The 13,794-nt window shown below is 35.9% G+C and overlaps 1 protein-coding gene across 2 annotated transcripts in view; it reads right to left on the minus strand.

The window, feature by feature from the left end:
• The window catches only part of LOC123308452 (potassium voltage-gated channel protein Shaker), a 166,529-nt gene that overhangs the window by 98,493 nt on the left and 54,242 nt on the right, over positions 1-13,794 (minus strand). The window contains exon 1 of one of the 2 annotated variants that reach the window (XM_044891133.1): positions 7,192-7,493. The exons of the other annotated variant lie outside the window; for it this stretch is intronic. Coding sequence (XP_044747068.1) covers positions 7,192-7,262 — 71 coding nt within the window. The 5' untranslated portion in view covers positions 7,263-7,493. Of the gene's footprint in view, positions 1-7,191; positions 7,494-13,794 lie in introns of those variants that run through there. 2 annotated transcript variants of the gene reach the window in all.

The raw sequence follows: 13,794 nt of genomic DNA on the forward strand, positions 1-13,794 counted from the left end.
CGACATACTCGTAGTATGTCGCAAGCTATTCACGATACCGGTAGCGCGAAATTTGAATTGAAATATTTGAGTTGGTTCAAGTCTCCTACCTGAGCAAGTCTCCCGGACTTCCCCTAGACTTGAGGTCAAAAAAACACTTGTTTACCATACCATTTTTCCGATTCGGCACTGATAAAAAGATAAAGCCATTTTAAGTATTCATAATAAGCTGTGCCACCCCCGGAAAAACAAAATTATCTTCAGAATATCTACATCTGTGACGCTACACATCTGTGGATCTTTTAAACAGAGTTCTATTCAGCCATAGTACCCAATTTTTCAAAATTCACAGATACTTTTTAATTTTTTGAACATGAATTACTCGAAAGCGGCGTATTATACGAGAAACTATAAAGAATACTTTCATTTCAAAAAACGTTCAAATATTCATTAGATAGCGTCCAACTTAGTTTCAAGAGTTGGGTTCTTTGAATTTTTGGTATTTTTATGGTACGTGATGGTCATAATGAGAAAACTGGAAGACGTGGGTGATATCTTGTGTTAGAAAAATATTCATCAAATAAATGAAGAACTGTATTCCGAAACTCAATTCATTCGATGAAATCGTTTGTGAGATAAAACCAAAAAGAACATTTTTTTAATGGTCTTTCAACAGTCTTTATCTTTTAACAGAAGAGATTCGGGAAAAAATGGTAAAGAAAAAGTGTTTCTTTTGATTTCAAAAATCCCTGAACATTGTTCAGTTTATTTTTACCCACCTGAAGATTCTATTGTGACAGCGAAACATGTGTCGTATGTAGTAAAAATTCATTTTTGTGAGAATCATACAATTTGTTTTCAGTTCAAATATGGATTTCCATCAAATATCGGCCACATCAATTCAATTCAAGAAATATTCTAGATATTTTAAAAAGATTTTCCACCAACGCACCGAACATGCAAGCAGGGATTCAATGTTTTTTCCCAACTCATCAAAGAACAAATAAGGAACTTACTTCCAGAAGGAATGAAATGAATGGTTTTTATTTGTTTTGGCGATCACCGTGAAATAACTTGGCGTAGAGTCTTGAAAGTATACAGCCTTATGAGGGGGCGTTTTCAGTATACCAAGCCTCCGCTTATTCCTCAACGGAAAAACATCAGGCCCGTCTTCAGTTATCATCTGGTACCTCTAAATTGTGACATAGCATACATGATGTTTGGTACACGTTGAATCCAATCAGAGTTTCCTGGACCTATATTGTTTCTTCAATTGTTTCACATCAACCAGTCCAAGATTGTAACTTCATTGTAACAAGAGAAAGACACATGGAGTCCTAAGACTTGAGATCTGGGGCACATCAGTATTTATTAATACTTCGTATAGAAAGGGAATTTGAGACCATTTGGAATCAGTATCATAGAAATTTATTGAGGAAGGCAGCATGTTCTTGAATTTTTATGCATCTCTCAACATCATATACTCAGTGACATTAGGATCGTTACATCTAAAAGGATTAACAGTGCAATTTTCATTCTTTGGCAACAAATTGGCCACATTTGATGATTGAATTTCACGAAGTTATTTTTCCTAGTGTAGCACTTCTAATGTCAACTCGTACAAATGCTTCTCGTCAATAATTACCTACATGATACGGTGCTTTAAAAACCGCGAATAGAACTACCTATGGCTAATGGCTATTATGATAGAATCGATTGATTGCATTCCACGAATAGTTTAGAGGCTGATGGATAGATACGGGGCCCATAAATCATTGGAAAATCCTTGACCGGGCGTCGTTATTGCGAAATCCGGATATGCATCAATTTCTGACACTCCCCGATGCGACGCTCGCTCGTCATCGATCGTCAGTCGTCTACACGTACCCCCTAACCTACCGTACTCGACGCCCACCCGTCGTGGCCCCCCACGTGCCTAACCCTGCTCGCCAAAAACTGGATTACCTACGCCTGGAGAACACCGCAATGTGGCCAACTGGAAATCGATGATGCGCCTCAACTTTTTCCACATATTAATGAGGAAGTCTGAAGACATTTGCACCACTGATATGAGAAAATTATATAAGATTCCAGAGCAAGGGAGGTCGAGAAACTGCAGATACTATACGTAATTATATGACTATTAAGACGAAATTGCCTTACACAAATATTGCCAGTTTCCTAGAACATCTGGAACATTTTCCCCTAAACTAGGGTTTAGACGATATTCAATTTTTATTGGCTGAGATTGCGTAAGTTTACATACGAAGATGTATTGATATCTAGTTAGCCTAGACCAGTTCCATGCATAAAAAAATATTGCGTTACCATAGCAACGAACAATAACTCATTAGAAGTGCCAGTGTGAAGTTTGAGGTCAAAAAAGTAAACCAGAGTTACGGAATAGATTAAAAGAAAGCTGTTGTCCACCGAAATTGTGAAAATCGAAAAATTGGAGTATCGTGCCATCATCGAGTACCTGTATTTGAAATGGTCAAGAGCTAAGAAGATTTACGAAGATATGCTTAATACCCTTGGTGATCAATGTCCTTCGTATGCGACCGTGAAAAATTGGACTGCAAGCTTCAAAAGAGGTAAATTTTCCATTGAAGATGATGGAAGGCCAGTTTCTGTGTCAGTCCCCGAAAATATCGATGCAGTTCATGACATGACATGACGTCGAATTGGACTAAAACGGATATCTGAAGCACTGAATATTTCATACGAACCTGTTCATCATATAGTTCACGTCAATTTAAACATGGGAAAAATTGCTGTAAAATGGATCTCCAAATGATTGAATGTTGACCAAAAGCTTGCAAGGGTAGAAGCATCGCGATCGATCTGTGCTCGATTTGAAAACGATGTAGACTTCTTAAACCGAATTGTTACTATGGATGAGACTTGGGTATATTTCTACGATCCAGAAACGAAGCAACAATCGATGGAATGGCGACACTCTGGTTCTCCAAAGACCTAAGAAGTTTCATGTTCAAAAATCTGCTGGAAAGATTCTAGCTTCAGTTTTTTTGGGATTGCCATGGAGTAATCAGGATTGATTTTTTGCTTAAGGATAGAGCAATAACCGGGGATTACTATTCGACATTACTGACCACTCTACGGGTAAAAATTAAAAAAAAAAAACGCGGAAATCTATCCAAAGGTGTTTTGTTTTTGCAGGACAACGCCCCTGCACACAAATCTCATGTTGCCATGCAAAAAATTCGTGATTTAGGGTTTGCACTCCTCTTATTCGCCAGATTCGGCTCCATTCGACTATAATCTTTTTCCTCAACTGAAAAAAAGTTTAAAGGTTGTAAATTTTCTTCCAACGAGTAGGTAATGAAAGCTGTGGAAGTCTGGTTTGCAGAGCAAGGAGGAACATTTTTTTTGAAAGGTCCAGAGACGTTGCAGGTTCGCTGTAATAAATGTTTCAAATTAAGAAGAGAATATGTTGAGTAATAAAATATTTTGACATTGAAATTTTGTTTGGTTTTATATTAGGCTAACAATTTTTCAATATATCCTCGTATATTGCTGACAGCTTCGGCTGTTTCATTCTTACCGGGCAGTGTTTGTATCAACAGAGTCACAGCTGTAGAAACTTCTTGTCGTGGTGACCCTGTTGTCCTTCCCCAAAGGGTTCTCTAATCTCTAGATGTCTTACTGCACCTCTGACACTGATGAGAACCTCTTAGAAGGCTTCGGAACCAACAAGTGTAAACATTGATGCCTTTTCCACAAGTTTTTTTTGGATTTTTCAGTATCACAATGTCATCATACTTGTAAAAGGGTCCTGCTGTTGCTTTGTGATATTACGACAGTCTATATTTACAATAATTTGCCGATTTGAGGGGTCAAAATGAACGAAGCATAAATTAACCTTGAAACAGTTGGAGCATGTAGGAATATTCTCCAGTAAAATGGAGAAAATAATGAGTATTCTGCATTCTATTGGCCTGATAGCAATAACCGACCTCCACAGAGTACTCTGGTCGAATGACGTCTATCTATATTACAGATTTTTCCTGAAAAAATGTACCATTGAGTCAGTATCGATAAGACAATGAGGGGGATGAACGAATCGTATTAAACGTTGGAAAAGCCCCGTTGTTCTGGATATTTGGATCTCATCTGCATAACAGATACAGATACAGATCAGACTACGATTACATTTGGGAGGCAGAATTGCAAAGGGCGGACTAATGCATTAGGCGCAATTCATTTTATCCGTATTATGTATTCCCTCGAATTCATGAGTCATCGTGGTGGAATAAAATCCCGATTTAAATTTTTTTTTATTCCTTTACAATCCCATTACATTTTATTCTTGAGATACCATAATCTATTTTGGATATTCTAAATATCACCCTAATACTACTTTAATCAGTTGAATTTTCCCACTCAACAAAATCTATCAGATTGAATAACATTGCGTGCATATTGAAAAAAATCGTAGACAAAAAATTTCTTCTTTCGGAAATATGGATAGGTATCTAAGTAAGTAGTGAAAAATATCCCTGGACCAGAAGGTAAAACCATTTATTTTTCGAATCTCCAATAGAAATTATTCTCGCCACAAAGATTCAAAGCAGAAATACCCCAACAATCTTTGCGTGAAATCTGCCAACCTGACATTTCTGCACCGACGAAAATTCAATCAGGAAGTAGATTTTTTAATGAATTGTTAGAGCTCCGAAGTCGTTCAGATGGAATCTGTTTCCCTTTTTAATTTCGCTGTTTCCATCAACGAAATCCATTTGCCGGACCACTGGAACAGGAATAAACGGATGTTCAACTCTGTAAAGTTTCGGATTGTCGACAAAACATTCATTAATCTCGCAGCCATTTCCTTTGACAATATCAGTAGGAGAGATTCAGTTTTCAGTCGTGGGATGTTGCCTTGTTCCGGTGTTTCGGATGTTTCACTGGTGTCAAATGAAAAACAGGGTGTAACTGAACAGTTGCGAAAAATTTCAAGAGGTGATTGATTGTCGAAAAATAGTTTTTTGAACAGTTTTTGAAAAAAACTGGAATTATCTTCTTAATCAAATTCACATAAGAAGGCGGCTATGATGCAGACATTATAGAATCTCTGTCAGTTTTCTGGTTTTTCAGAAAAAAGTTAGGGGCCATCTTTGGAGGGCTATTAACTGGGCGACTCTCCGACTCTTACAAATATTCTAACAGTAAAAATTCTTGAGGTAAAAAGAAACGCTTTTTTCCTATATCATTTATTCCGATGCAGCCCTGATGAAAAGATATAGCCAGCAAGTTTTCCTAATGAGATGTGCCACCCTGGTAAAACGGAACTACTTACAGAAAACTATCTAAATCTGTGGCAAAACACATCTGTGGATCTTTTTGAAAGATTTGCATTCGGTCAAAGTAACCAGTTTTCCGAATATCACAGCAATTTTTCATTTATGAATATCAAATTACTGGAAAACAACGCATAATACGAGAAAATAATAAATGAAGAATACTTTTATTTTACAAAACGTTCAGATATTCATTAGATATTGTCCAACTTAGTTTCAAGAGTTGGGTTCCTTGAATTTTTGGTATTTTTTCGAATAAATGATAAACTGTATTCCAAAATTCATTTCATTCCATAAAACTCTTTGTGAGATAGAACTAAAAATAACATTTTCTCATGATTTTTCAACAGCCTGTATCTTTTAAACCGATGCTGATTCGCCAAAAATAATAAAGGAAAAAAGTTTTTCATTTGACCTCAAGAATCTACTGTTTAAATATTTTCACGAGTTAAAGATTCACCCTTTATAATAATCAATTATTATCGAAAATTTTAAAAACCTCCAGAATCATCTGCTGAATAAATTTTCACATACAAGGTGTCTCTAAACAAATGCGAAGGACTTAGGAAGATGATTCCTCGATGAAAATAAGCAGGGGTAGTTCCTATAATTTTTTTTTCGAAATCGACCTCCCTTTCAAGATACAGCCTTTGGAAGGCGATCGGAGTTGACATCAATTTTGCTGGTTCTAAGAAACACTGAATCACAAAACTATACATAATATGAAGCACTAAGTAGATGTTACTCACACAAGTTTTTCAGATCTCATAACTTATGATCTCAAGACAAGTGTATAACAAGTGATAACGTATGGGCAAGGGCAGGATTTAGAGATTTGAAGCACCTTAATGAAATAATTAAGAAGCATGCTATCTGCCAAGCATGTAAATTGTTCGACAGAATTAGCTTTTCTGGTTACGACTTATATCGCTGCTCAATTAGATTCAGCTTACCGGAATAATATTATTAAGTACAACGAGCAAGTAGATAAGAACAGGTATGTTTTGAAAAGAATTATAAATTGCATCAAATTTTGCGGAAAACTGGTTTTAAAATTTTATATTTTTATTATTATTCTAAAAGTAGCCCCCTAGTGAACTAGATCACGAGCCGCCACTGTGATTTTCCCTCAAAAATAGATAGATTTTCGAAAAATTAAATTCTACTATGGTTTCCATTCAATTCTGGATAAAAAAAGTCTCTCGTAAAATTTCGATACAGTCGATACTTTTCTCGGAATAAGTACAAACTTACAAGCAGTAAGCATTTCATCGTATAAGTGCTCCATAGAATGACTACATCCTGCTAAAATATATGCATCAACTCTCTGCTTCATAGAACTTCGTATACTGCTTGTAAGTTTTTATTTATTCCGGGAAAGGTATCTACTGTATCGAAATTCTGCAGGAGACTTTTTTTCTCCAGAATTGAATGGGAAACCATAAATGAATTTCATTTTTCGAAAATCTATCACACGAAAACAATTCTCGAAGGAAAATCATAAGGGTTGGTTATTTTTAACCGTAATAATAAAGTTATGAGATCTGAAAAACTTGTGTGAGTAACATCTACTTAGTGCTTCATATTATGTATAGTTTTATGACTCAGTGTTTCTTAGAACCAGTAAAAATAATTAAAAACAGTCAACTCGTCATCGCCTTCCAAGGGCTGTATCTTGGGAGGGAGGTCGATTTCAAAAAAAATTTATAGGAACTACCCCTGCTTATTTTCATCAAGGAATCATCTCCAGTCCTTCGCATTTGTTAACAGACACCCTGTATAAGTTACTCCACTTTCACTTCGCTGTATTCTCCCTCAATCAAGATTAATACAGATACAACAACGTGAGGACAAAAAGCAATCGACGAATTATTATATTTACCTTTCCTACCTTTCCTGTTTGACGACGTTCGGTGAGTAGTTCCTCTTTCCAGACCCGTGACCGGCGCTAAGATAGGCCATGACATGCTGTCCTCCAGAACACACAACTCCACATCAAAATATCACGTTGCACTAGCTGGGGACAGTTTTATTGGTTCACGGATATTGTGACATATCGGTCTATCACTGGGGGATTAAAGTCACACAGGATCTTATCGATGTTTGGAAAACGCCACCCGATCCGATGGGGAAATTCAATTCTCACGTTTCTTCGTGCCAAGTTTTTTCTTGAAATCGTCCAAATAACCTGACATAAGATATACCCAGGAGAGTGAGTCTCAGGACTCATAAATTAACAAGTTTAACAGTTAAAATTGTTAAGTATTCGACTGATAGGGTCACTAGAATAAAATTCAAATTAAGACTCTATCAGAGAAAAAAGAAATTTAAATTACACACCTCAAAATAAAGGAAACAAAATAAAGTATATAAACAAATTGATTCAATGCCACCAATCTGCAACTTAGAACGAGAAGTACATTTTTCTAATTACCCTTATTGAACTGATGAAGAGGTTTCGTAATTAGTATTTTTCAATCACTCAATGACTAAATGATTAGTATTGGGGAGGAATCGTCAAGTTTTCGAACATTTCTTGAATAATTAACATATCAATTCCACTAGGAGAACAAACATTGGCACTATCGTTACACAGTTGAGCACATAAAGGTTAAAATTTTATTCCCAGTATTTAATTCAATTATCAAACGGAAACATGCGCAAATTAAACGTGCTCTAAAATTATGTTTGAGGTCGAATTAATGATGATTTTCGTACGACTAATGATGTTGAATCCACGCCAACTATTTCACGTTGTGAAAATTTTTTGGAGTGATAAGATCAAAGATAGATTTATTTCGAGATGTGTAGCTTGTGCAGTTTCGTTGTCAAATTCTTGCAGCTGCTAATACCGTTGTTCGATTGATTCAGAATTTGAGCAAGATGTTTCACAAAACACCATGAATTCTGGAGAAACAAAAATACATGGAATTTTAAATTTTAAATGTGGAAGTTTCACCGTTTTTTCCAAACTTTCATGGCTTATTTTAGAAAATAAGGGCGACGAACTGTTTTGGTAGAGTGGAAAAATCATTGCAAGCTGGGCTAGTTAGTATTATACAGAGTGAGTAAGAAGTACCGCACAAAATCCATATACTTATCTTCGCCTATTTACTATTTTGAAGAAAAATGCTCGAAAAGATTAAAATTGTTGAACTTGAAACGTTAATAAAATACTCGGAATGGATTGATGAAGTGCTTCAACATGCCTCTTTCTTAGGGTATAATTGATTTTACCTGAAATACAATACAATTACGAAAATTACTGAAATGTTCTTTCGTTAGTTTTCAATCAGCAGCATATGAAAATGGCATGTTTTCGATAACACTTAAAAAACATCAATCCCTACTAAAAATCAGCTCACTGATCTACAAATATATAAAAAAAGGAAAGGTACCTTCGTTAAAGAACATGACAAACTCCACCTGTATGAAAAATTGCATCATTTAAAATAAAAATGGAGCATTTTCCTTCGAAATTGTACCTGAGTAAGGATATGAATTTTGTGAGTTACGTTTTATTTGCTATATCTGAAGAAAGAAATTCCATGTATCAATTAAATCCTTAAAATCAATCAATTACAAGGATTATTGCGTCATTTTTATGGCTTGATATTGTGAAGTGATTACTGGGATGTTTATTTTAAGCAGAACGCAGCTTAGTGACACTGAGTGACGACTGTTTCGCCTTCTTTCAATGAATATTCTCTGAATGAGTCAGTCCTAGAAATACTTAGCAAGTTATGCTCCTACTTATTTTACTTCTTATCCTTTCTTGACTGACGCTAAATTTCCAGAGCTTATTTCAATTAAATAGGTAGGTACATCTTTCATCGAAATTTCCCGAAATACACATCTGGTACCTTCTGTTCTCATTGATTTTCGATGCTTTACGTTGAGAACCATTCCGATGTTGAACACCGAAACTCACTCAAGCTCATGGTTGAATATCTTTATTCAAAAGCAGTTATGAACTCATAAATCACTCATCCCTCTATCTTCAGTAACGAGAAGGAAACTTCATAGTCATATAAGAGATAATTTTTCCCTGCATCTTCATGGAGTTTGATATAGGAATAAGAGAAAAAGTCACTTCAATTACAAAGCGTGGTCAGAGTTGAGATCCCTCCGAAAAATGTTAAATTTAGCACCATTTGCTCGTAGAATCACGAAACAAGTTGGACGCGTTCAATTGAGATAACCACTTTATTGCGAATTCGAAATTTCCCACGAACAGACTGAATCAGCTGAAACTAGAGAGAATTCAGTAACGGTTAATATATTTGTCGAAAGATCACTGTCGCCTTATTCTAGAGTCCCGGTTAAAATTAGACCGGTCAAGTCTAATACTAGGTAGACGGCCACACACTCCATTGAGTTTTATAAATAAAACATCATTGTTAGGTGGTTTTTGTTGAATGCTGGATCGTACCTGACCTGGATTTCGTGTTCTTGAGGAAGAAGATCGTCATATATCGAAGATTGGGGAGTGATTCTTACACAGATCTATTTTGGTGTTTTCTAAAGAGACTATTAGGACAAACGCCGTCTTCAGTATTAGTAAATTTTTCTATGATTTCATAGTATTTTACATTTGTGAAAAAATTAACTTTTAGCAATCTACCTCAAACGCCACATTGTCTAAAAATCAGGTTGTTCTAGAGTCTTAGGATATGGAGGGTAACGGGGTTGTCGTGTAAGTTCCACAAAACCATACAGTTGGTGGTTCAGTTAAAAATTCGTCAACACGGAACGGTTGCATCGACATGTATGAAATTCTCAGATTTATTACTAAAAGAGTTGCTCTTCCAGAATATGTATCACATTTCCATCTACGGTTACTTTTATTGAGAGATAAACGACTCGAAAGCTGAAAATTCCTGAATTCCTGAAAAAGATGGGTACAGTTAAAAATTCGTCAAGACCGAACGGTTGCACCTAGATGGATGAAATTCTCAGATGTATTACTAGAAGAGTTGCTCTTCCAGAATATGTATCAAATTTCCATCTACGGTTACTTTTATTGAGAGATAAACGACTCGCAATCTGACCTTCCAAAAATTCTGAAAAAGGTGGATTCAGTTAAAAATTCGTCAAGACAGAACGGTTGCGCCGAGATGGATGAAATTTTCAGACATATTTGGAGTGCATAGAATTTGTTTCGAATATTCTATAAAACCAAACAGTTGATGATTCAATAGAGAATTGCACTAGAGAGAGCTCTTCGAAGTCAACTCGAAAATGAAACGAGGAAAAACAAAAAAAAAATTATTTTCTCCTAAACTGGACCAGATATTTGAAATTCTGGTATGAAAATATGGGTTTTGGAATACGCTGAATCTATTGCAAGCAATTTCGAAAGCCTATCTCCGTTCGTTTAGATTTTCATCTCGGAAATGGCATTTTTCAAAAATTGCAATTTTCAATCTGCGATATCTCCTGTATTATTCGTCTGATCCAATTGGAATTTTCAGTTTCAAAATGAACATTGTCAAGTCTTCCACCCAAGCACAAAACTCGATTTCGAAAATCTTGATTTTTTGGGTCAAAAATGAGCAAGGGGTTAGACCCCCCTAAAATGACCTATCTACTACTCTGCCTGAAAATCAGGGTGTTCTATTACTGTCCCAGGATACAGAGTGCATGAAAGTTGTTTTGTAGATTCCATAAGCCAAACAGTTGATGATTCAATAAAGAATTGCACTCCAGAGAGCTCTTCGAAGTCAACTCGAAAATGAAAAGTGGAAAAACAAAAAATTCGATTTTCTCGTAAACAGCGTCAGATATGTGAAAGCTTGGTATCAAAATAAAGGTTTTCGAATACCTTAAATGCATTGCAAGTATACTCGAAAGCCTATCTCCCTTCGTTTGAAATTTCATCTGCGAAATGGTATTTTTCAAAGATTGCAAATATTTGAGATCTTAGGTTCTATTTTTTGCAAATTTTTTGCAGTGGATTGCTGCTTCCAGAATCAAACGGAAACTCAGGCCAGTAAAACGTTCCGTTCTGACATCTAGTGGAAAACCCTGCAGTCCGGAAAGGTCAAAAACGAATCAATATCAGAATCAGCAGCGCCATCCATATTCCGGCAGATGAAAATCCGTTTTTCATCGATTCGTCCCGTAGTTCCCGGTATACGACCTAGATATCACGATTGAATGACCCAGCTTTGGCACAAAGAAAACTAGGAAAATCTAGTCGATTCTTGAGAATCTAAAATTCTAAAGGCTCATTCACTATTCGCTAGAAAAAGGAAAATGGTTTTGAAAGAATATTTCTTTCGATATAAATTTCCTGAAAAAATTGTATGTGTGGGAAATATCTTGCATTGCTTCAGCGTATTCCCAATTGAATTAGTTGCTCAGTGAACTTCAATGATTGGAAAAAGTAAAGTGAACGTAAAAGAAAATAAATAAAAGGATTAGTGCAGGAAGTTTTCCACAGCTGAAACAATAGTTTTTGTTTGTCACTCGGCAATGAACTACACTCCAAGTTTACGACTTAATTACTGTATCTCACTCAAATCAGCAGCTCCATAACAATTTAATTTGTAATGGGGAAAGACGGGCTTGAAGAGAAATCTATCACGATCTTTCAAGCCCATATTAGGTATTGATTTTCATATTTATTATCTGAGAAGAAATTGGCAGAGCCAATCCAATGGAAATTTTCAAATATTATTTTTAATATGAAATACTTTAACCCCTTCTTGTTTTGATTTGCAACCTTCCTTAAGCTAAGGAATAATATATCAAAAAAAGGAATATGACTGAAGATTCTGCATCTTCATCACCAAATTAATTGCAAAATATCTTTCCACCACGCCAAATTTCTTCCCCTTCTTTTAACAGATCTTGCTCCCAAAGCTTTCAACATCTGGTTATTTATTATATTTAACTATTATTATATGTTCTTCTGCTATTGGGAAATCCACGGAAAAGGATCGGTTTCAGCAGTAAACGTCAGATCCAGTGATCCTTATTTCCTCGATCATAGATAATCTGGATAATCCCATATCGCAGAAGAGATAAAACGTGGGGTATCTATCAAAGTGAACCTCCCACTTCACTTCTCCATCGGCATAGGGGTATAAATTCCGAAGCTATTAGTTTTTCTGAAAGGGATGCTGTCCAAAGGGAAAAAATATATGGTTCGAAGTGCTCTTGTGTGGAACGGCCCTTCATCTATGAAATTGCGTTTCTTGTTGATCTCGCTCTGTCTGTGGATGGGGACCACCCTGCAGAAAAACCCAGGAGAAGCCATTTTTATCCGAGTACATAAGACTTTATCGCTTAAAATTTGTATTTCGGAATAAATTTGGTAATCCATCAAGGTTGGCATGGAAACTCCTCCGCTTCTTCGAAGTTCCGGTTTAAAACCCATTTAAATTTATGGATTCAATATCGGGGAATAATTAAATGCTGCTTGGGACTCAGAATGATTGAAAAACAGATGGAATATAGTCGGGTACTACTTATCAAATACTTTGTGGAGAAATTATGATATAAGAGGAATCCAATCCGGCTTTCCTGCTATTGAATTGGAATTTTTGCTGAAATGTGACATGGGATGAATGACAAGGTTGTAAAACATTCTTACTAGGAATGGCCTTCTTAAAATATCCTGTAAGATCTTGCGATTTGACGTGCAGTCAACCGTATTGGTCGATCCTCCTCGATGGTTGTAGCTCTTTCTCTTCTGAACTCACTAGCATATAAAGCACAATTCCGGGAGAGCTAAGACGTTGAGTGTCATGAGGACCATATTTTGTGTGTGCGTATAAAGCAAATATACGAGGATATATTGGAACGTTCTTAGCCTACTATAGAACCAAACAAAATTTCAATGTCAAAATATTTTATTACTCAACATATTCTCCTCCTAATTGGATACATTTATTACAGTGAACCTGCAACGTCTCTAGACCTCCAAACCTCCATAGCTTTTATTAGATCCTCGTTGGAAGGAAATTTACGACCTTTTGAACTTTTTTTCAGTTGAGGAAAGAGATGATAATCGGATGAAGCCAAATCTGGTGAATAAGGGGGGTTTTCTAGTAATTCAAACCCTAAATCACGAATTTTTTACATGGCAACATGAGATTTGTATGCAGGGGCGTTGTCCTACAGAAACAAAACACCTTTGGATAGCTTTCCGCGTCTTTTCTCTTTGATTTTTTTCCCGTAGAGTAGTCAGTAATGTCGAATAGTAATCTCCGGTTATTGTTTTACCCTTATCTAAAAAATCAATCTTGATTACTCCATGACAATCCCAAAAACTGAAGCAAGAACTTTTCCAGCAGATTTTTGGACACAAAACTTCTTAGGTCTTGGAGAACCAGAGTGTCGCCATTCCATCGATTGTTGCTTTGTTTCTGAATCGTAGAAATGTTCAAAAATAAAAAACATCTATCGAATTAAAAAACTTGGATACTTTGGCTGAATGCAATTCTGTTTAAAAAATCCACAGATGTATAGTGTCACAGATTTAGCT

Source organism: Coccinella septempunctata, chromosome 1, assembly GCF_907165205.1.
Source record: "Coccinella septempunctata chromosome 1, icCocSept1.1, whole genome shotgun sequence".
Classification (NCBI taxonomy): Eukaryota; Metazoa; Arthropoda; class Insecta; order Coleoptera; family Coccinellidae; genus Coccinella; species Coccinella septempunctata.